The 23,009-nt window shown below is 52.8% G+C and overlaps 1 protein-coding gene across 3 annotated transcripts; it reads right to left on the bottom strand.

Annotated features, from left to right (window-relative positions):
• Positions 1 to 1,822: 1,822 nt before the first annotated feature.
• ANKRD16 (ankyrin repeat domain 16) lies at positions 1,823 to 23,003 on the bottom strand. 3 transcript variants are annotated; one of them, XM_068401856.1, is made up of 10 exons: positions 22,889 to 23,003; positions 21,882 to 21,942; positions 19,195 to 19,542; positions 15,577 to 15,797; positions 11,543 to 11,585; positions 10,425 to 10,533; positions 8,501 to 8,662; positions 5,348 to 5,426; positions 2,843 to 3,044; positions 1,823 to 2,548 (listed from the first exon to the last, which is right to left on the bottom strand). In XM_068401856.1, the coding sequence occupies exons 3-9, from the start codon at positions 19,530 to 19,532 to the stop codon at positions 2,884 to 2,886; spliced, it is 1,113 nt and encodes a 370-aa protein (XP_068257957.1). In that variant the 5' UTR covers positions 19,533 to 19,542; positions 21,882 to 21,942; positions 22,889 to 23,003; the 3' UTR covers positions 1,823 to 2,548; positions 2,843 to 2,883. The 3 variants fall into 3 exon arrangements, with proteins under 3 accessions (XP_068257957.1, XP_068257956.1, XP_068257958.1); XM_068401855.1 differs by lacking the exon at positions 21,882 to 21,942; XM_068401857.1 differs by lacking the exon at positions 21,882 to 21,942 and having other exon boundaries at positions 19,372 to 19,542.
• Between the last annotated feature and the right edge of the window lie 6 nt (positions 23,004 to 23,009).

The following is a 23,009-nucleotide window of genomic DNA, read 5'->3' as shown; positions in this document are numbered from 1 at the left end:
TACTCACCCTGACCATCTCAGCCATGTCCTACAAGATGAAGGCACTAGGTCTTCTCCTCTGTGGCTGCAGGACCAGCAAGCACCGGTGCCAAGGGTGGAAGAGGTGGTGTAACAGGTCAGCGTCGAAGCCGTATCCGAGCTGCCGGGCTCTGCTCCAAGCTGCCTCCAGCGCCGTGTGGCACAGAGCCCGGCTCCCGGGCTCGCTCCCCGGGGACCAGGCACCCGCACCGTGTCTCCACATGAGACGTCTGCCAGGGACACGACGGGGGTTGGCACACACGCCGTCTGCTACTGTCCAGAAGCCTTCAGAAATCAGAAAGCACCTTCAAAATAAATGCAAATTCCCTTTTATGTTTTCAAGGTGTTTGCCATGGCCAGGAGAGCTAGAGAGAGGCATATGGAAAGATTCTCACTTGTTTTCTCATAACAGCTTAGACTACAAGTAATTTGAGCTCGTTAATGGAAATATTAGGGGGAAACACCTATTTCATGGCCTGCTAAAATCATGAGAAGTGGGAATACTGTGTCCAGTTCTGAGCCCCGCACTTCAAGAAAGATGTTGAGGTGTTGGAGCGAGTCCAGAGGAGGGTGACCAAGCTGGTGAAGGGTCTGGAGGGTCTGACCTACGAGGAACGGCTGAGGGAGCTGGGGGTGTTTAGCCTGGAGAAGAGGAGGCTCAGAGGTGACTTTATTGCAGTCTACAGCTACCTGAAGGGAGGTTGTAGTGGAGTGGGAGTCGGCCTCTTCTCCCAGGCAACCAGCGCTAGGACAAGAGGACACAGCCTCAAGCTTGGCCAGGGGAGGTTCAGGTTGGACATTAGGAAGCATTTCTTCTCAGCAAGGGTCATTAGCCATTGGAAGGGGCTGCCCAGGGAGGTGGTGGAGTCACCATCTCTGGAGGGGTTTAAGAAAAGCCTGGACATGGCACTTAGTGCCATCATCTAGTTGACATGGTGGTGTCAGGGCAATGGTTGGACTTGATGATCCCAGAGGGCTCTTGAACCTCATTGATTCTGTGACTTCTGTGACCATTAGCGCCTTCCAGCATCAACTCATTTTTCCTCCCTGATGGAGAAGAATCTTCTTCACAGATGGAGAAAGAAGACAGGAGAAGCCTGGCAAAAAGCAGGTCTTTGCAGGCACATTCGGAAGAGTCTCAAGATGCTCCCGAGCCCTGCTTCTCCCCCTCTTGCAAGCTATCAGCCCCCTCTCACAGCCCCCCCAAATTATTTTGGCGAGCGCGCTGCCTCTCACAGAATCACAGAATCAATCAGGTTGGAAGAGCCCTCTGGGCTCATCGAGTCCAACCACTGCCCTGACACCACCATGGCAACTAGATCAGGGCACTAAGTGCCATGTCCAGGCTTTTCTTAAACCCCTCCAGAGATGGTGACTCCACCACCTCCCTGGGCAGCCCCTTCCAATGGCTAATGACCCTTGCTGAGAAGAAATGCTTCCTCATGTCCAACCTGAACCTCTCCTCGTGCAACACGCGCCGGCAGAGGGGAGGAAGCCCTCACCCTGCTGTAAAGGACGCTTAACTCAAGAGGAGCACGGCACTGTCGTCGCTCTGCCTTAAGATCACCACGGCAAACTCTGCTCCGGGGACTGCAGGGTGGGAGTTTCTCGCTCAAAGAGAGCTCAGCACGGTCTTAAACCCACCCAGGAGCACGTGGGTTTAAGACCATGACGTGAGCACCACAACACCTACCTCGCTCGCTCAGTTATGGGCCTGATTTTTCACATCTGCTATCACCAAAACTGCAGAATCACGTTGTTTTTTTTACATCTTGACGTTACACACAGACAGGGGCACGCCGTGTTTCTATGCAAAACCAAATTTATGATTCCATTTGCATCCAAACAAACCAAACAGCTACAGCAGCTCTTACCTTCACGTGTATTCCAGGTTGTTAGAGACCTACTGGCTACCTTAAATATTAAGCCATACTTCAAAGAGCAGGATTTTTTTTATCTGAAGTTCATTGGTGGTGAGAAGTGCCAAGCAAGGCTGTCTGGAATAACAAATACCTCTTTTTTTCAGTCTGATCCAAAGACCCTTGATGTCATCGCAAGGTTGAGGTCTTTGTGTGGATTTCAGCAGGTTTTGGGATCAGGCTTGGGCCACAAAAAGGATGGAGGAGGTTGATGTAGCTTGAAGACTCTGTGCACTTGTCCTCTGCAGCTCAAACGTGGTGAAGGAAGAGTCACCAAGGGCTCGCTTATGCTGCACCACACTCGGCCTCTCTCAGGAGCTACCAAAAGAGGTGGCCACATCAAGCAACTTCAGAGTTTAGTGGAGAGCAGGTCCATTAAGGGCTACAAAAATCAACAATCCAGGTGTATCTTCTCCTTCAGGATGTCCATCGTATGGCAACATCCCATCAAGAGCTAGGCAGGCTCCAGTGGGTTCAAGCCACGCAGGACCCCAGAGATCATCTAGCAGTGGCCCATGGGGCACCTTCCTTGGATGATTATACTTCAGGGAGCTGTGGCCTCAGCTGTTTGGACGTGCTGGGTGCTGCACAAGAAGAGGTGAAGTTCAGCCCTGGAATTTGGAAGTGAAAGAAAAGCAGCCATGAATTTACAAGGATGGGATCAGTAAGGGAACGTGACAGCCCAGATCAATTATGTCCATCATCTTTTTGAGATAATCCTATTTAAAATATGCTTTTCATCTCCATTATTTTTTGAGAGAATCCTATTTAAAATATGTTTTCTCCTAAACATATTTCCCAAGGGTCAAGCTCAGTTTCTCTGCTGAGTCCTTGGCCAAAAATCCCATCATTTAAAACACGTGTTTGCCTAAATCTGAACAGTCATTAAGTGACAACTAACGTACCACGCTGAAATGAACCGTGTTTCCCTTTTTCCCAGTTGGTCTCACGTGCTGACGTTCGTTTCCTGGAAAACCTGGATGACATCTGGCTTCCTGGCGAGCTGTCGTGCCAGCGTGCCCGTGCCATCCGGAGCGTCCTGCAGCCCGGCGCGGAGCAGGGTCCGTGCAGCGGCCGCCTGCTGCCCAGCGCACGCTGAGTGCAGGGCTGTGGGGGAAAGAAGATATCGAGGCAGGAGCTGAGATTGCCGCGTGATTTCGGCCTCAGCCCGCTTCAGCTGCAAACATGGATTCCCAGGGAAAGAAACCCGAGTCAGCAGAGGGAACACAACAACCCCACGCACCACTGCAGGCTGGGGGAAGAGTGGCTGGAAAGTGCCTGGTGGAAAAGGACCTGGGGGTGTTGGTTGATGGGTGGCTGAATATGAGCCAGCAGTGTGCCCAGGTGGCCAAGGCCACCAGCATCCTGGCTTGTATCAGCACTAGTGTGGCCAGCAGGACTAGGGCAGGGATCATCCCCCTGGGCTCGGCACTGGTGAGGCCGCACCTCCAATCCTGGGTGCAGTTTTGGGCCCCTCACGACAAGAAAGACCTTGAGGTGCTGGAGCGAGTCCAGAGAAGGGCAACGAAGGTGGTGAAGGGTCTGGAGCACAAGTGTGATGAGGAGCGGCTGAGGGACCTGGGGGGGTTTAGTCTGGAGAAAAGGAGGCTGAGGGGAGACCTTCTCGCTCTCTACAACTGCCTGAGAGGAGGGTGTAGCGAGGTGGGGGTCGGTCTCTTCTCCCAGGCAACAAGTGATAGGATGAGAGGAAACGGCCTCAAGTTGTGCCAGGGGAGGTTTAGATTGGAGATCAGGACAATTTCTTCCCCGAGAGGGTTGTCAAGCACTGGAACAGGCTGCCCAGGGCAGTGGTGGAGTCCCCATCTCTGGAGGGCTTTAAAAGCCGTGTAGATGTGGTGCTGAGGGACATGGGTTAGTGGTGGCCTTGGCAGTGCTGGGTTAGCGGTTGGACTCGAAGATCTCAAAGGTCCTTTCCAACCCAAACGATTCTGTGATTCTGTGACTTTTCCCAGCTGCAACACTCAGCCAAGCAGCCCCGTGATGGCGCAGCAGGGCTCCGCTGCCGCAGCCACGCACGTCTACAGCAGCAACGGGATGACTAAACTCACCCAAGCAGCAGACACGTCCTCTTCCACACCCAGCCATGCTGGTAGAAAAATGATCATCCCAGCTTACCCCAGCTATTACCCTCATCTTCCTCTCTCAGGTTACTAGTACCTCCAATCCATCGAGTGGTACTAACCTGCTCAGCCAAAGCTAACCAGGTTTGCAAACATATCACAGAATCACTAAATCAATCAGGTTGGAAGAGCCCTCTGGGATCATCGAGTCCAACCGTTGCCCTGACACCACCATGGCAACTAGACCAGGGCACTAAGGGCCATGTCCAGGCTTTTCTTAAACCCCTCCAGAGATGGTGACTCCACCACCTCCCTGGGCAGCCCGTTCCAATGGCTAATGACCCTTGCTGAGAAGAAATGCTTCCTACTGTCCAACCTGAACCTCCCCTGGCCAAGCTTGAGGCTGTGTCCTCTTGTCCTATTGCTAGTTGCCCAGGAGAAGAGGCCGTGTGATAATCCACGCAGGATACTCTGCAGGAGCGGAGTCTGGGTGAGAAGCTCCCCAGGACGCAGTGACACTAACCCAGCAAAGGTGCCAGGGAACGGGGCAGCCAACGGGCATGAGGAGCCACTGCAAACGTCCCAGGGTTGGATGGGTTCAGCAGAGCTCTGATTTACTCACTGAGGGGGTGGAGAGAGAGGTCGAGAGAGATACAAGACTGTTCATGCTCACCGCTGATGCGTGTTATTAAGCAAACCTGGGTAAGTTGCCAATTTTGGCAGTGGCTGAAACCATTTATATCTACTTTTTTTTTGAGAGAGAGAGATGCTGATGCAAGAGATGCCTCAGACTCTCACGCTGGAAGTGCCAACTCACTGGCATTACTATAGCAACTATATTTACGGTCAAGCTCTCTGTTCTTATTTGCTCACAAGCCATTCCTAGGCAGTTTGCTAAGGAATTGAGGCTTAAGAGCTTGTGCAGTCGTTGTATTTGTCTGCCCACCCTGTTTCAAATTGGTTGGTTTCAACCAAATTTGATGGCAAGGCAGCGGTATCACAGCTACTAAGCTCCTGAAAGCGTCATGCAAAATAAGCAGCTGGGTAAAGAGAAGCACCAATTAGCATCTCTGTTCTTCCCACAAGGGAAAGGCCCCAGGTCAGGCTCAACCACACCATTAGACATCAGAAAGTCCAGCAAGAAGAGACCCAGTGAATGAAAGCTGCAAAAAACACCCCAAGCTTCACGTCACGCTGCTCCACGAGCCTTTTGCATACGTGCATCTGGCACCTCCTTGCACGCTCTGCAGGCTGCTCTGGAGGCTGGGCTCCTGTCACTGAAGCTCTCGCTGTCATACAGAGGGGGAACAAACAGCTCGGCAGCCTTACCCGAACGGTTCTTCACGTCCTTTGCGTGGAGATCAGCGCCGAGGGACAGCAGCGTCTGGATGGTGTGCACGTGTCCTTCCTGCAGCGGGGAGCACAGGCACGTCAATTACTTATTCAGAACCAGCTCTGCACAATTCCTCCCCTTTGCATTTAGCAGAAATAACACAGGCCTGAAAAGAAAGGAGGCTGCAAGTGGTCTGTCCCTAACTGGTGAGGCTGCACCTTGAATCCTGTGTCCAGTTCTGGGCCCCGCACTTCAAGATGTTGAGGTGTTGGAGCGAGTCCAGAGGAGGGCGACCAAGCTGGGGAAGGGTCTGGAGGGTCTGACCTATGAGGAACGGCTGAGGGAGCTGGGGGTGTTTAGCCTGGAGAAGAGGAGGCTCAGAGGTGACCTTAGTGCAGTCTACAACTACCTGAAGGGAGGTTGTAGTGGGGTGGGAGTCAGCCTCTTCTCCCAGGCAACCAGCGATAGGACAAGAGGACACAGCCTCAAGCTTTGCCAGGGGAGGTTCAGGTTGGACATTAGGAAGAATTTATTTTCAGCAAGGGTCATTAGCCATTGGAAGGGGCTGCCCAGGGAGGTGGTGGAGTCACCATCTCTGGAGGGGTTTAAGAAAAGCCTGGACATGGCACTTAGTGCCCTGGTCTGGTTGCCATGGTGGTGTCAGGGCAACGGTTGGACTCGATGATCCCAGAGGGCTCTTCCAACCTGATTGATTCTGTGATTCTGTATTTCAGCTCAGAGCGCAGAACCTGTTGCTGATGTGGACCGTTGCGCGTCTGCCTGCGGCACCCTCGGGCACCGGCACTTCCTAAAGGATTACTCCACTGTTTGTAATGCCCTGTGAGAAGGTGCAGAACACCACACTTACACACTGCCACGACCCACAGTGCCCTTTATCTTTCCTCTGCTGGTAGCCAAGTTTAAACGCTGCAGAGCAAAATGCAACACAGCCCTCACACCCCTCCTCCCTGCACCAGCTTCTCCGTAAATAAATCCTCTCTCACAAAAATAACACGCCTGATTTTGTAATTACTTCTTCAATGCAATGAATTACTCTTTGTCGTGCAGCATGAGAATGGAAGGCCCTTATTTTTGTCCCCTCCACCCACTCTTTTCCCCCATTGTCATACAACTCAGTAGCATCCTCCCCCCTGCTCAAGGCTCCCACCTCCCTGCTGCACGCACACCCCCCTCTCAGTGGCAAAGACAGCAAGGCAGGAGCTGCTTTAGCTGCCACAGCCTTGGCAGCAAATTGAGTTGAAAGAGTAATTTGATTTTCATGTATTTATAAATGCGAAGTAATAAGGAAGGAAATAAAAAAAAAACCCAACCCACCAGCCAAACAAACGATGCTGTAAATATAAAGTGACACGGAGCCTTGGGAAGGAAGAGAAACACATCAAATCGCTCCCCAATCAGCCAAGACAGAGCTGGGAGCTTCTCCAAGGCACATTATATTCCCCAAAAGCCTTGCTGTTAAACGTACCCTTGGCAACCAAAAGGGCTTTCAACGTGGTTTCTCAGAGCATGAGGAAGGGAAGCTGGGAGAAAGGCCTCCTTTGTGGGAGCCAGCAAATGCCACTGCTGGGTCCTGCTGGAGCAGAATACTGTTGCCAGCATTCCCAGTAAGTGTCATTGATGCTTTTGTAGGAGCAGGGCGCTGGGATGCTGCTTCGTTCCCACTACAAGTCTAGACCGGGCTCTGAGCGCTGCATGTTAAAACTCACGAGGTTTAACACGCAGGGATCCGAGCATGGACCTTCCCTGGCTGCCAGCACACCGTAGCGTGACAGCAGCAAGCAGAATCACACAGAATCAACCAGGTTGGAAGAGCCCTCTGGGCTCATCGAGTCCAACCGTTGCCCTGACACCACCATGGCAACTACACCATGGCACTAAGTGCCATGTCCAGGCTTTTCTTAAACACCTCCAGAGATGGTGACTCCACCACCTCCCTGGGCAGCCCCTTCCAATGGCTAATGACCCTTGCGGAGAAGAAATGCTTCCTAATGTCCAACCTGAACCTCCCCTGGCAAAGAAGGGGAGGCAGCAGGATCCCAGAAGGGATCCTGGTCAGCAGTGAGGCTTTTGGGATCCGCTCTGCGCTCTCAGGGAGTGTTGCAGGACCTGCAGCCCACCAGGCCCTGCTTCCCACACAGGCGTGAGGTGGGAGGAGGAGAAAGCCCAAACCACTCTCACTGCCTGGAATTCAAAACACCTCCTGTGCGAAGGACACAGATAAGCGTCCAGGAGCTCCCCCCACCTTTCCACCTCTCCTTTCTCACATCTGGCCACGGGCAGGCCAGAATCTGGCCTACTGGGACAAACAGGGGCTGTTTCACAGCACAGCAGCCGTTTTCTGTCCAGCAAGCTGCTGACATGGAGATTGGCCACTGACCTGCCGGGATCCAAACCACGAGAAGAGTGGTGAGCAGAGCAATTCAGATACCCACCACCACTCTGCAGACAGCTGGACACACTTAATGAGAGTCTAAAAACCATTAAACAGGGTATGGGACTGGTCAGGAGCAGACAGTGACAGAGGATGAGCTAGGAATGTAAATCATAGACTGGTTTGGAAAGGGACCTTAAAGATCATCTAGTTCCAACCCCCCTGCCACAGGCAGGGACACCTTCCACCAGACCAGGTTGCTCCAAGCCCCATCCAACCTGGCCTTGAACACTGCCAGGGAGGGGGCAGCCACAGCTTCTCTGGGCCACCTGGGCCAGGGTCTCACCACCCTCACACCAAAGAATTTCTTCCTCAGATCTCATCTCAATCTCCCCTCTTTCAGGTTAAAACCGTTCCCCCTCGTCCTGTCACTCCATGCCCTTGTCAAAAGCCCCCCTCCAGCTTTCCTGTAGCCCCTTCAGGTACTGGAAGGTGCTAGAAGGTCTCCCTGGAGCCTTCTCTTCTCCAGGCTGAACAGCCCCAATTCTCTCAGCCTGTCTCCATAGCAGAGGGGCTCCAGCCCTCAGATCACCTTCGTGGCCTCCTCTGGACTCACTCCAACAGCTCCGTGTCCTTCTTCTGTTGGGACAAATCCTCCATCAGTGGTGAACATCTAAACCAGTCTGGTTTACAGGCCTGCCTGTAGCACACCAACTGGCAGAGACTTTGCAGAGGAAGCCTGGGAACAGGGACAAACCTTGGCTGCATAGTGTAGTGCTGTGAGCTGGAGGGTCGTCACTCTCTCATTGACATCGACACCCAGCTCGGAGACAAGGAACTGGATGGCTTCATCCTGGGCTGTGACGGCTGCCCGGTGCAGAGGCTGAGCACCCAGCGCATCCACGGCTGTAGGACAGGCCTGGAATGGGGGAGGAGGGAAAAGGAAAGCAATGAACAGCTTGGCCAAACCTTCAAGGACAATCACCATCCTAAGCAGAATCATGTCTGCCTGCCACAGCCATGGTGAGGACAGTGAACACGTGGGAGGTCACCAGCAGGACCAATGCAGTTGGTAGCACCATGATTTGCAGACCAGAGCCAGCACTCTGCTGAGCTTGTTGAGTGATAAGCAAAACTAGTACCAAAAGAAGCAGCACCCACCCCCTCTCTCTTCAGCTGCAGCACATATGATGGCTTCACAAATGTTTTATCCTGTAAGGGCCAGATGAGCGAAGACAAGCACATGAATGTCTCCTGAAGTCAACAAGCACCTACATACTCAAACACAACCTGGGCATCAAACCATCTCTGCTGGGTGAGGCTACGTGTTATGGCTGAGTAAGTCCAAAGCCTGTGAGCTGGAGAAGTGCGGTACCACATTCCCTGGCCCGCTCCGTGCCACGCTGGGGGCTCAGCTGGCCAGTTCAACCTGCCAGCGTGGCACAGATTTACGGGTTTGGCCACGCTAGCTTTCTGCCAGGCCAGCGAGCTGCACCGGTTCGGCACAGTGTCCGATGAACACCCAAGCTCATGCAGGGGAGAGGCAAAGCGAGGGCAAAGGAGGTGAGAAGGGAGGCACAAGCCCACCTCTGCGAGAATCAGCCATTAGGTGGGCTCCAACCATCTCACATAGAATCACAGGATGGTTTGGGTTGGAAGGGACCTTAAAGATCATCTAGTTCCAACCCCCCTGCCACAGGCAGGGACACCTTCCACCAGACCAGGTTGCTCCAAGCCCCATCCAACGTGGCCTTGAACACTGCCAGGGAGGGGGCAGCCACAGCTGCTCTGGGCAACCTGGGCCAGGGTCTCACCACCCTCACAGCAAAGAATTTCTTCCTCAGATCTCATCTCAATCTCCCCTCTTGCAGTTTAAAACCGTTCCCCCTCGTCCTGTCACTCCATGCCCTTGTAAAAGGTCCCTCTCCAGCTTTCCTGTAGCCCCTTCAGGTACTGGAAGGTGCTAGAAGGTCTCCCCGGAGCCTTCTCTTCTCCAGGCTGAACAGCCCCAGCTCTCTCAGCCTGTCTCCATAGCAGAGGTGCTCCAGCCCTCTGAGCATCTTCGTGGCCTCCTCTGGACTCGCTCCAACAGCTCCAACATCAGCTCAGCAGTCAATAAATAATGCAGTGGTCTGGCTCCTACTACCCACAATTGGCTCTAATGACATCCCTACTACTCCTTGCACGTTGGAGGAAATTGGAGATTACTGGGAGACAACACGGGAGCAGCAGCTGTCGTGAGAGAGGGAGGCCAGAGACGAGCTGTCACCAGCACAGCCAGACGCCTCCGTGTTATCCACCCTCAGCGCTGCCACGAGAGCCTCCACGCTGAGCCCCAGCACCCCTGAGCACTGGTCTTGGCTTCGACACAGCCACCCCTGCAGTGCTGGGCAAGTCCTGTCCCCTCCTGCCACTGCCTTGTCTCTCCATCCCCTTTCACCAGCTACAGGGACATATCCCTGCGCCAGGACGAGCTCTGCCCCGTGAGCCGAGTCCTGGTGGCCTTACTCAGCAAAATGTTGCCCGTCTCCAGGGGGAATTTGCCTTCTTTCACAATTGGCTTTTTTTTAAATTTGGAAATTTGCTTCTTTACAATCTGGTTATGGTGAACATGTGGATTGCTTGTCCTGGCAGCTCTAGGTCAGGTCCTGGAGGAGGGAGGTGAGGCTTTTGGCACCTACCTGGTGTTTTTCCAGGAGCAGGTGGGCGATGTTGACGTGCCCGTTCTGGATAGCATCCATAAAGGGAGTCACTCCACATCTGTCTCTGCTGTCAGGTTGGTACTGGCACCTGGGAGGGAAGACAAAAGCCAGGGCAGAGTTGTTGGCAGCTCTAAAATCTTTACTGCACCAGTTGCTTTGCACTGGTGGGGCACGAGACTATCAGCAGATGGCATCAGAAAAGGCAGATATAAAGCCTGCCTGTAGACCATGTGTAAACCTGTCTCGGTGCTTTATGGCCTGGGGTATGGTCTGCTGGGTTTTTTTGGGTCAGAGATCTGGTTCTCAGCCAGTGCAGCTTGCTCAGGCTGCAGGGAAACCAGGGCTCTAGAGCTCATTTCTATTTCCCTTGCCCCCCAAACAGAGGATCTCTAGAAGGGATAAGGTGTGCACTGGCAGAGGGGGAAACCACATCCTCATGTAACACCACCACATCCAAAAATCAAAGCCCACAGGACTTGCTCAGGTTAAAGCTCCACTGAAATGAGAGAAGACTGAATTAAAATTGAAAGCCTGGCTCGAATCACAGGGTTTATGCTGGGCCAGGCGTGGACAGGAATTAAGAAGGCTGGGATGAGCTGGCTAACGGGAGCTGTGGCTAGCAGCGGCTGTGATGCCCAGGGAAAGCTGTTCCAGCTCTGGCAGTGATGGTTAGGAAGGTAACAGGGTCAGGATGACTGGGCACAGGCTGATTCAAAGCCACTTCACAGCAGTCACAGCCTGAAAATAAAGCCTGGAGGCTGAGTCCAGACTGGAGGAGCTGCACCCAGGACCAAGCTGCTAGAAAAACTGTTTGTTATTGTGTGGCCTCAGACACATCAGAGGCAATGGGAGTGAATCAGCACAGAAAAAGAGCAGAGTTATATAACCAGGGCTTATGTCACAGCAAAGTCGGAGCCCATCCCGAGAGTGTCCTTGTCTCAAAGGCCCCTGACTGGCCAGGAAAAATCCGGAGACGGCCTCGGGATCGCATGCAGGGCAGCTGGGCTCGGCATAAACGCCCTTTGTGTCGGGGTGGGTGGACGGGAGGTGGAGGAGAGCAGGGAGGCAGAGGCAGTGCGGGGAGGAAGCCTGCTTACCGCTCCAGGAGCAGCTCCACAGCGTCCAAACAGCCGTGCATCGCTGCGAGAGAGAGAAGTGTGGGGTTAATTCATGTTTTCGTGCCACTCTCTGCCTACGGTGAAGCATCATCAGGTTTCTCCCCCATCACAGCTTACTCACGATGCTGTGATGGGTCACGGTTGGACTCGATGATCCAAGAGGTCTCTTCCAACCTGGTTGATTCTGTGATGTGGGAAGGGGTTCCAAGAGGCTTTAAATTCAAAGCTTTTGATATTTTTTTTTAATTAAAACATTGTCTCCAGATCTCAAGCCTTCCCTTCCCCTGATGCTACAGGAAAACACCAGATAAACCACGGAAAAGGCGTGTGTCCAGGCACCGTTTGCAGAGTACATGAGTAATTAAGCTGCCACAAAGATCTTTTCTTGCAAGTATTTGTTAATCCCTGAAGTAAAATCTGCGAGAAGCAAAATGAACACAAAGCATTTGCTGGATGGCATTTCCACCCCTCCTCAGCCACTCAAACCACCCAGCGCTCCCATCTCATCACCCTAACGAAGCATCCTCACCCAGACAGCATCTCTGAGCAACAACAACAGTGGGGGAGGATTTGAACATCGTGCACTGAAATATTCTCCCTCTTCTTGTTTTTTTTTTAAACACATCATATCACAGCAATGTGCAGACAGCCTCAATCTGGCTTTTTTTCTGCAGGTCATTTTGCAAAACAAATTAAATACATTCAAGAAAAAAAAAAACTATCAAACCAAGCCCGGAGCTGCTACAATCAGGCTCTTTACGCTGCGAGATGGAAGAAGGGCCCCTGGCAAACGTGTGTTACCAGCAATAACCTTGACGCAGCTGCACAATAGATGCTCTTTGAAAGCCCAAGGAGAGGTTCCCATCCTCCCTGCTCTTGGCTCCTGCTCTTTTATCATCCCTTCACCTGAGCTGATGTAAATACAGGCAGAGAAAAGGATTTTGGAAATGAAGGCTTTAAAAAAAAACTAAGCTATGTGAAGAAAAAACACCCCAAGCAACACGATTACATCCTTCAACAGCAACAGAGACACAAGAAAGCTGCAGCTCAGATCCACTGTTGCATTCCACTTCCTCTAATTACATCTCCCCCCCTCTCTTGCCTCAGGCTATGGATATATGAAGCAGCAAAGCTTGAGGAATCAACCCGAAAAAAAATTGCACGGTGGGGAAAATTACCCATTATCTATCCAGGGATAACTGTGCCAGGAAGCCAGCTGGACCGGTCACGGGTTAATGTGCTCACATCCACACCCTTGGGATGTCAACTCGTTGAGATGGAGGTTGGTCTTGACATGATTTACCCCGGCAGCTCCAGCATCATCTCCGGTCCCTCACCACCTCAGGAGCTGTGTCTGGGTAACTGGGCTAAATGCTGGTGTGCGTGGGGATGCTGGCACCAGCACCATGGCACTAAGTGCCATGGTCTAGTTGACATGGTGGTGTCAGGGCAATGGTTGGACTCGATGAGCCCAGAAGGCTCTTCCAACCTCATTGATTCTGTGATCCATCAAGCAGCAGCCCCCAGCATCATCCTGGGTTAAAATTACACTGGGGGGGAAAGGGTTTAAGGAGCTCCAGCCCTTCCCACTGCCCAGTCACTCCCACACCAGCTGCTGCTCCGCCAACGTGTGGTCCAGGGTCTAACCTGGATCAGTAAAATGACCAGAAATCCACCCAAATCATGAGCTGATGCCTTTGCCACAGGGTAAGTCAAACACTGGAGGCAACACAGAGGTGGAGACGCCGCTGTGAAGCAGTGAGAACCAGGCGCTGGATCCCACTGTCGCTGTCTGTACCCCCATATCCCAAGAGATATGAGGCAGGGAGGAGACTTGAAGCTCAAGTTCAAAAGCACCCCTTTACCTCAGGACAGTCCTCACCCTGCTCCTGACCCTGTCCCCAGATCCTCAATCCCCAGATCCCGACCCAACGTCCACCTCTCTGCGGGGAGAGGGCTGAGAGGGGGCTGCGAGCCCAGACAAAGGAACACAAGAGCTGGGATGGAGCAGGGACAGGAGAAGGCACAAGTCAACGAGGATCAGCCACTTCTCCTCCAGACAACCTGCTCCTCACAGCCCAGCCTGAAACATCAAACAACTCATCAGCTATTTTTCACTCCCAGGTCAAGCACAAGGACTAAGGCACAGCCATTGCCCCTAGGCTGGGACTGTCACTGCTGATGAGCACAGTGCAGTGGACAGGCAGCTACTGAGGGACAGAGGAGTGACAGCCAAGGAGCAACGTACCCAAGAGATGAATTACAGCACAGCGGGGGTCTCCTCACGACACCTCGGGTCTCTCCAGAGAGTCAATCCCTATTAAATTCTCTGGGAAATGAGTTTAGGTAACGACAGCTTTGAGCAGTGGCTCCCCATGCTCATCTCCCCTGCTGTGACACCACCAAGCCCTGCTACACATCTCCACTCAGGGATGGGGGATGTTTCTGATTCAGCTCAGCCACCACCTTCCAGCCCTGAGCCTGCCCACAATGTCACCCCGACTCGGTGTCACACACCTCTCTCTTCATCATGCAAAAGAATGATGATCTCTGCATCCCCAGCAGCGTGGCCAGCAGGCCGAGGGAGGGGATTCTGCCCCTCTGCTCTGCTCTCGTGAGACCCCCCCTGCAGTGCTGCGTCCAGCTCTGGGGCCCCAACAGAAGAAGGACATGGAGCTGTTGGAGCGAGTCCAGAGGAGGCCACGAAGATGCTCAGAGGGCTGGAGCCCCTCTGCTCTGGAGACAGGCTGAGAGAGTTGGGGCTGTTCAGCCTGGAGAAGAGAAGGCTCCGGGGAGACCTTCTAGCACCTTCCAGTACCTGAAGGGGCTACAGGAAAGCTGGAGAGTGACTTTTTACAAGGGCATGGAGTGACAGGACGAGGCGGAACGGTTTTAAACTGAAAGAGGGAAGATTGAGATGAGATCTTAAGAAGAAATTCTTTGCTGTGAGGGTGGCGAGACACTGGCCCAGGTTGCCCAGAGAAGCTGTGGCTGCCTCCTCCCTGGCAGTGTTCAAGGCCAGGTTGGATGGGGCTTGGAGCAACTTGGTCTGGTGGAAGGTGTCCCTGCCCGTGGCAGGGGGCTGGAACTAGATGGGCTTTAAGGTCCCTTCCCACCCAAACCGTTTTGTGATTCTATGATTCTTTCTGCATGAACAGATTTTTGGGCCATTCAGCTTCTTAAGGCTCAGAGGATTTATCTGAGGCACGCCTTGTGCATCGTTCATACATTAAAATGAATCACTCCCCCACCTGAAGGAAGAAAGAGTCAGAAAGCCAGAAACCAAATCCAGACTGCCTCTGGGTCACCGTCCAGCTGTGTCCTTCTGCTCCCCACCAAGCCTGGACATGGCACTTAGTGCCATGGTCTAGTTGACATGGTGGTGTCAGGGCAATGGTTGGACTCGATGATCCCAGAGGGCTCTTCCAACCTGGTTGATTCTGTGATCTGTCATAGGGAGGCAAAGAGGTGAGCAGAGGTGGAAATGAACACCCTGGTCCAAGGAGGCCAGAGTCAGAGGGTGACTGTGAGTGCTCCTGGCGCAGATCCACCACTGCCAAGGGCACATAACTGTTATCAACCACAAAAACATGCTTAAAGCTCAGGCAAAATCCAATGCAATAGGAACTGAGCATCTTCCAACCCCACAAGCTCAGTCTTTGGCACATCATTAAGAAATATTAAGCCTAATTCTTGCTGTTTATTTATCTGAAAGCAACTGAGTGTCTGTCCTGAGGTGAAACTCTCCAAAGACGTAGCAGGACACTGTTAGCAGATGGACGTTCAGAGAGGTGAGCTCCCAACAGTGCCCACCACTAACTTCTTTTCATTTAATTTCAATAAATTAATATTTAACCATTTCCCCGTGGTTTTCTATCAAGATAGGTCACCCTTTGCTTCTCCAAACCAAACATGAACTGAAAAAACAGCCCCTTTCTGTTCTCCGCTGCCACCTCAGCCCACTCTCACTCTTCTCTTCCAACCCATCTGGTGGCAACAGGACCCTCTTTTACCTGCTGTGTGCAGAGGAGTTCTCCTTATCGTGCTCTCTGTGTCCCAGCTGTCTGGGGACACGGCCAGCAGGTACTGGAGGACCTGGGGATGGCCCTCCCTGCTCGCAATGTGGAAGCAATTCCAGCCGTCCTTGTTCTTCAGCAGCGGGTTGGCTCCGTGCTCCACGAGAGCTTTGATCACCTCCAAGTTGTGCCTGGTGCAAGCCATCATTAGGGGAGTCCTAAGAGAAAGATGAGGCAGAGAGACAGAGCTGTACAAGCCTGACAGCTTTTCTTCTAACATCTGTACCCTCAGCCAGTTTGCTGGTGACACCAAACTGGGAGGAGTGGCCGATACTCCAGCAGGCCGTGCTGCCATTCAGCGAGACCTGGCCAGGCTGGAGAGCTGGGGGAGAGGAACCTCATGGAGTTCAACAAAGGCAAGTGTAGGGTCCTGCACCTGGGGAGGAATAACCCCATGCACCAGGACAGGCTGGGGGTGATCTACTGGAGAGCAGCTCTGCAGAGAAGGACCTGGGGGTTCTGGGGGACAACAAGTTCCCCATGAGCCAATGATGTGCCCTTGGGGCCAGGAAGGCCAATGGTATCCTGGGGTGCATTAGGAAGAGTGTGGGCAGCAGGTCAAGGGAGGTTCTCCTCCCCCTCTACACGGCCCTGGTGAGGCCACACCTGGAGTAACTGTGTCTAGTTCTGGGCCCCCCAGTTCAAGAAAGACCAGGAGCTACTGGAGAGAGTCCAGCAGAGGGGTACGGAGATGGTCAGAGGGCTGGAGCATCTCTGCTGCGAGGAGAGGCTGAGAGAGCTGGGGCTGTTCAGCTGGAGAAGAGCAGACTGAGAGGGGATCTTATCAATGCTCACAGATAACTTAGGGGTGGGTGTCAAGAGGAGGGGACCAGACTCTTCTCAGTGGTGCCCAGTGACAGGACAAGGGGCAATGGGCACAAGCTGAAACATGGGAAGTTCCATCTGAATATGAGGAGGAACTTCTTTGCTGTGAGGGTGCCAGAGCCCTGGCACAGGCTGCCCAGGGAGGGGGGAGTCTCCTTCTCTGGAGATATTCAAACCCGCCTGGACGTGACCCTGTGCGACGTGCTCTGGGTGACCCTGCTTGGGCAGGGAGTTGGAGTAGATGATCTCCAGAGGGCCCTTCCAACCCTTAACCATTCTGTGATTCTGTGATCTGAGCTTGAAGCATGATTTAAAGCTGTCTGTGGCACCAACTACCCTGTCTAATAAGACACAGCAGCTCAGTGCCAGCTGTGGTAAGCTAGCCAGAGGGAAAACTGATGTGCTAAAACCATTCTGAGGTAGCAGGAAACTTTGCTGGCTAAAGGCAAAGACCTTCTCCAAGCCCAAGGCTAAATTTATTGTCTCACTTGCATTTGGATGCTTTGGCTGAGGCTCATCATGTGCTGCGTATGCACCCGTGAGGTTTTACAGCACTGGTTTTTCATGCAGGTAATACGGGGTCTGGACTTCTAGGGACTGTTGAGACAGAGCTGTTACCATCAGTGCTTCTCACCCCAGACAGGCAGCTGTGGCTGCAGCCAGAAAACCACAGACAGAATCACAGAATCAACCAGGTTGGAAGAGCCCTCTGGGATCATCGAGTCCAACCATTGCCCTGACACCACCATGGCAACTAGACCATGGCACTAAGTGCCATGTCCAGGCTTTTCTTAAACCCCTCCAGAGATGGTGACTCCACCACCTCCCTGGGCAGCCCCTTCCAATGGCTAATGACCCTTGCTGAGAAGAAATGCTTCCTCATGTCCAACCTGAACCTTCCCTGGCCAAGCTTGAGGCTGTGTCCTCTTGTCCTAGCGCTGGTTGCCTGGGAGAAGAGGCCGACTCCCACTTCACTACAACCTCCCTTCAGGTAGTTGTAGACTGCACTAAGGTCACCTCTGAGCCTCCTCTTCTCCAGGCTAAACACCCCCAGCTCCCTCAGATGTTCCTCGGAGGTCAGACCCTCCAGACCCTTCCCCAGCTTGGTCGCCCTCCTCTGGACTCGCTCCACCACCTCAACATCTTCCTTGAAGTGCAGGGCCCAGAACTGGACACAGGATTCAAGGTGCAGCCTCACCAGTGCCGAGGATGATGAGGCAGAGCTGAGCCTGGAGCTCCGTGTTTCCTGCAGCTCCGTTTCTATACAGTCCCTCAGATCAACGTATATTTTCAATGCACATGAGACTTTGTCCAGGGCTGGGGCAAGCACATAGCTCCCCGTTTTTAATCCGTGGATGGAAGGGTACTGCAGGCCTATCACACAACACCAGGCTTGCACACGTGTCTGCACACAGCTCATGAGATCCCTGCCTCCCTCTGCTCCCCCTGATGTCAGCACAACGCAAGGACTGGGACGCTGCCTTTGTATTTATGTGAGTTCAGCTTCAAAACGACCTCCCCGTGCTTTAATTTGTGGGTTGGGGAGAATCTTTGCTTTCTTTTGCAAGGTGGTACACAGAAATATCCCTCCTCCAGAGGAGAATTTGACATCAATCAGGCCTGCTGCTTGTTTGTGCATTAGGCTTTCTTCTCTATTCCCAGTTCTCATTCCCTCGTCATTTGCTTATGTGTTACCCACGTGGCAAACAAAAGCCCTGAAGAAATCAGTTGTTTCTTGGGTTGTTGAGGCTGTTGCTGTTATACCAGTAGCAAACCTGACCTAAAAGGCTCTGTTTGCTGGAGGGAAACAGGAGTAAAACTTATTATGTTCTTATTTCAGTTTCTGAGGACCAGGACACAAAAATGTGCATCAGTATCACTGATTCCCATCAAACAGAGGAGCGGGGAGAAACAAGTAGCTGCAGATGAAAGCTTTCAAACTGGATCTGCTAATGAAGCAGTAATTTACAACTCCTACAATCAATGGGGGGAAGTCAGTGACAGGGCTGGAATTTAGCCCAGAAAGCCACCCGTGTCCTGGGCTGCATCCCCAGCAGCGTGGCCAGCAGGGCGAGGGAGGGGATTCTGCCCCTCTGCTCCGCTCTCGTGAGACCCCCCCTGCAGTGCTGCGTCCAGCTCTGGGGCCCCAACAGAAGGAGGACATGGAGCTGTTGGAGAGAGTCCAGAGGAGGCCACGGAGATGCTCAGAGGGCTGGAGCCCCTCTGCTCTGGAGACAGGCTGAGAGAGTTGGGGCTGTTCAGCCTGGAGAAGAGAAGGCTCTGGGGGGACCTTCTAGCACCTTCCAGTGCCTGAAGGGGCTACAGGAAAGCTGGAGAGGGGCTTTTTACAAGGGCAAGCAGCGTCAGGATGAGGGGGAATGGTTTTAAACTGAAAGTGGGGAGATTTAGATTAGATATTAGGAAGAAATTCTTTGCTGCGAGGGTGGTGAGACCCTGGCCCAGGTTGCCCAGAGAAGCTGTGGCTGCCCCCTCCCTGGCAGTGTTCAAGGGCAGGTTGGATGGGGCTTGGAGCAACCTGGTCTGGTGGAAGGTGTCCCTGCCTGTGGCAGGGGGGTGGAACTAAATGATCTTTAAGGTCCCTTCCAACCCAAACCAGTCTGTGATTCCATGATTCCAAATGACATCTCCTGCAGTCGCATTCCCACCTTCTGCATCCAAACCCCTTCCAGGTATCGCTCCGACCCACGGCAAAGCAAGCCAGTGACCTACCAGTCACCCTTTTTCAAGCAGTCTACACTTGCGCCTCTCTCCAGGAGGTAGGAGACACACTCCCCATGGCCCATGGAGGCCGCTTCGTGGAGGGGCCTTTTGTAGTCGCTATTGAACGCCTCAACATCCATCCCCAGCACCTCTACGAGGTAGGCGAGGACGTCCCGGTGCCCGTACCGGGCAGCGTGGTGCAGCAGCGTGTCCTCCGCGCGCCCGTAGCGCTGGTTCCGCACCGATGGGCTCGGCGCATCGTCCGGCCGCAGCTCGTCCCGGAGGAGGTCCAGCCTTCCCTCCTGCACCAGCCGCTGGAGCGGCTTCGGCTTCTCCCCTTCCATCATGGCTATAGATCTGGAAGAAAGAGGCAAAAATCAGGATTATGGTTTCAAACTGTGTGAATGCAACGGCTGCTCCCTGGGTGAGGATAAACAGAACCGACCTTTTCCCTTAGGAAAGCAGAAACCAGCCTCTCTCTCAGGAAAACCAGAAATTTCCTTTTCCCTTAGAATAGTTTGGCTTGGAAGGGACCTTTACAGGTCATAAAGTCCAACCCTCTTTTCTTTTTTCTTTTTCATTTAATTTATACTTAATATTATGGTGATGTAACACAATACAGAAGATGGGAGGGTGCACATTAGGGTCTACTGCTCGTAGCTGAACTGTTCACCCAAACCCTTTTACCACTCAGAGCAGACCCAGGAGCTACTTACAAACTAACTGAGCAGCGACACAGAACATCATTATATCTTTGGGTGCTCAAGCACACAACTGTTCTCAGCCAACAGTCAGTACAAGCAACCCTCGGCCTCTTCTCCCAGGCAACCAGCGATAGGGCAAGAGGACACAGCCTCAAGCTGCGCCAGGGGAGGGTCAGGTTGGACATCAGGAAGCATTTCTTCTCAGCAAGGGTCATTAGCCATTGGAAGGGGCTGCCCAGGGAGGTGGTGGAGTCACCATCTCTGGAGGGGTTTAAGACAAGACTGGCCATGGCACTTAGTGCCCTGGTCTAGTTGCCATGGTGGTGTCAGGGCAATGGTTGGACTCGATGAGCCCAGAGGGCTCTTCCAACCTCATTGATTGATTGAGCCCATCTTTTTCATCCTCATGCCACTCAGCACAGTTTACAAAATAGAGGGTTTTGAGCCCAGTTTTAGTCTTTAAACATGATGGAGGAGTGATGCCGAACAAGAGGGTTGTTTCTCAGAGAGTGGAGCTGGATAGAGAAGAAAAACTGTCTGCAGCCTCACTGAGGTTACCGCTCCGGACCACGCACAAGCTCGGTGTGTCCTCTCTGCACTGCCAAGAGCCCAGAAAGCCACTTAACCAGCCTTCCGTGGGACAACAGTTGTCCCCTTAAGTCCCCTGGCAAGGAATCATAGAATCATATCATAGACTGGTTTGGGTTGGAAGGGACCTTAAAGATCATCTAGTTCCAACCCCCTGCCACGGGCAGGGACACCTTCCACTAGACCACGTTGCTCCAAGCCCCATCCAACCTGGCCTTGAACACTGCCAGGGAGGGGGCAGCCACAGCTTCTCTGGGCAACCTGGGCCAGTGTCTCACCACCCTCACAGCAAAGAATTTCTTCCCAATATCTCATCTAAATCTCCCCTCTTTCAGTTTAAAACCGTTCCCCCTTGTCCTGTCACTCCATGCCCTTGTCAAAAGCCCCTCTTCAGCTTTCCTGTAGCCCCTTCAGGCACTGGAAGGTGCTAGAAGGTCTCCCCGGAGCCTCCTCTTCTCCAGGCTGAACAGCCCCAGCTCTCTCAGCCTGTCTCCAGAGCAGAGGTGCTCCAGCCCTCTGAGCATCTCCGTGGCCTCCTCTGGACTCTCTCCAACAGCTCCGTGTCCTTCTTCTGTTGGGCCCCAGAGCTGGACGCAGCACTGCAGGGGGGGTCTCCCAAGAGCGGAGCAGAGGGGCAGAATCCCCTCCCTGACCTGCTGGCCACGCTGCTGGGGATGCAGCCCAGGACACCGTTGGCTTTCTGGGCTGCCAGCGCACGTTGCCGGCTCATGGTGAGCTTCTCGTCACCCATCACCCCTAAGTCCTTCTCCTCAGGGCTGCTCTCAACCCATTCTGTGAGCTGTGCCGTGTTACACGCTCTAACATTATTTTGCTTTTTGAGCAGCTTCGTGAAATACATCAAAATAAAGCAGCAGCACGTCCTTAAAGACAACCGACGGCTGCTCGGGGTTGTTGTGGCACCTAGAACACATGGTACAACACACCCAGATCCTCCTCCAACTCTGAGCTAATTAACTTGACTCCTGAATCAGTAACTCATTACCTTGGATGACAAAATCTGAAAGATATCACAGAATCCCAGAATCAATGAGGTTGGAAGAGCCCTCTGGGATCATCGAGTCCAACCATTGCCCTGACACCACCATGGCAACTAGACCAGGGCACTAAATGCCATGTCCAGATATGAGGCATTACTGCTTCGTTCACACCACACACGCTATCTGAAGGAGACTTGCTTCATTTTCACTCCTCATTCTTCTGACAAACCTTTTAAAAAAAGCTCTGAAGCCTGTTTGAAGACAGTCTCTTGGCCAGTGCTGCCCTACTCACAAAGCCTAAAAGTATTTCTACTTATCTTGAATGTTTCTTTCTGCCTTCAAATCAAAATAGTCCACTGCTAGTTTGAAGACAAAGAGATAACTCGAAGCTTTGTCCCATACTCACATGCTTCCTAGCAGCTTGACTCTGAGGTAAAGACCCAGAGGGAACTAGAGAGCGTTTCCCACTGGAAAAAAAAGAAAAGAAATTGCCTTTTCCTGCAGGAAAAACTCAGAAACTGGGCTCTCCCTCTGGAAAAACTGAAATTTCCAAGGGAAAATTAAGTTCTTTTTCCTTAGGAAAACCAGGAAGGGGCTTCTCCCCCAGGAAAACCAGAAATTTCCTTTTCTGTCAGGAAAAGCAGGAACCCGACTCCCCTCCAGAAATTCCCTTTTCCTCAGGAAAACCAGAAACCAGTCGCTCCCTTTGGAAATCCAGACATTTCCCTTTTCCCTCAGGAAAATGTGAAATTTCCTTTTTTCCTCTGGAAAATTAGTAATTCCCTTTTCCCTCAGGAAATCCAGAACCGGCTTCTCCTTCAGCAAAACCAGAAATTCCGCTTTCCTTTAGGAAATTCAGAAACCAGCCTCTCCTTCAGGAAAACCAGAAATTTCCATTTCCCTCTGGAAAAACTCATAAACTGGTTTCTCCCTCAGGAAAACCAGAAATCCCCTTTTTCTCCCCAGAAATCCCCTTTTTCCCCCCAGAAGTTCACTTTTCCCCCCCAGAAGTTCACTTTCCCCCCCCCAGAAGTTCACTTTTCTCCCCAGAAATCCCCTTTTTCCCCACAGAAATTCACCTTTTCCCCACAGAAATTCAATTTTTCTCCCCAGAAATTCACTTTTTCTCCCCAGAAATCCCCTTTTCTCCCCAGAAATCCCCTTTTCTCCCCAGAAATTCACTTTTCTCCCCAGAAATTCACTTTTCCCCCCCAGAAATTCCCTTTTCTCCCCAGAAATTCACTTTTTCTCCCCAGAAATCCACTTTTCTCCCCAGAAATTCACTTTTTCCCCCCAGAAATCCCCTCTCCCTCAGCACAGCCAGGACCCTCAGGCCTCTCCCTCCGGCTGGGGCCCGCCTCACCCCCCCTCCCCTCAGCCCGTGTCGCAGCCGCCCCCGCCGGTGCCACCCACCCGCGCTCTGCAGGGGCTGCGTGACGTCACGCGTGGCAGCACGCGGCGGCGTGACGTCACCCGCGGCGCACAGGTGGGGGGTGACGGCGAACAAACTCCGGGAACATTTCTCTCGGCCCTC

Source organism: Nyctibius grandis, chromosome 5 (genome assembly GCF_013368605.1).
Source record: "Nyctibius grandis isolate bNycGra1 chromosome 5, bNycGra1.pri, whole genome shotgun sequence".
NCBI lineage: Eukaryota > Metazoa > Chordata > Aves > Nyctibiiformes > Nyctibiidae > Nyctibius > Nyctibius grandis.
This window is presented reverse-complemented; position numbering and strand designations above follow the sequence as displayed.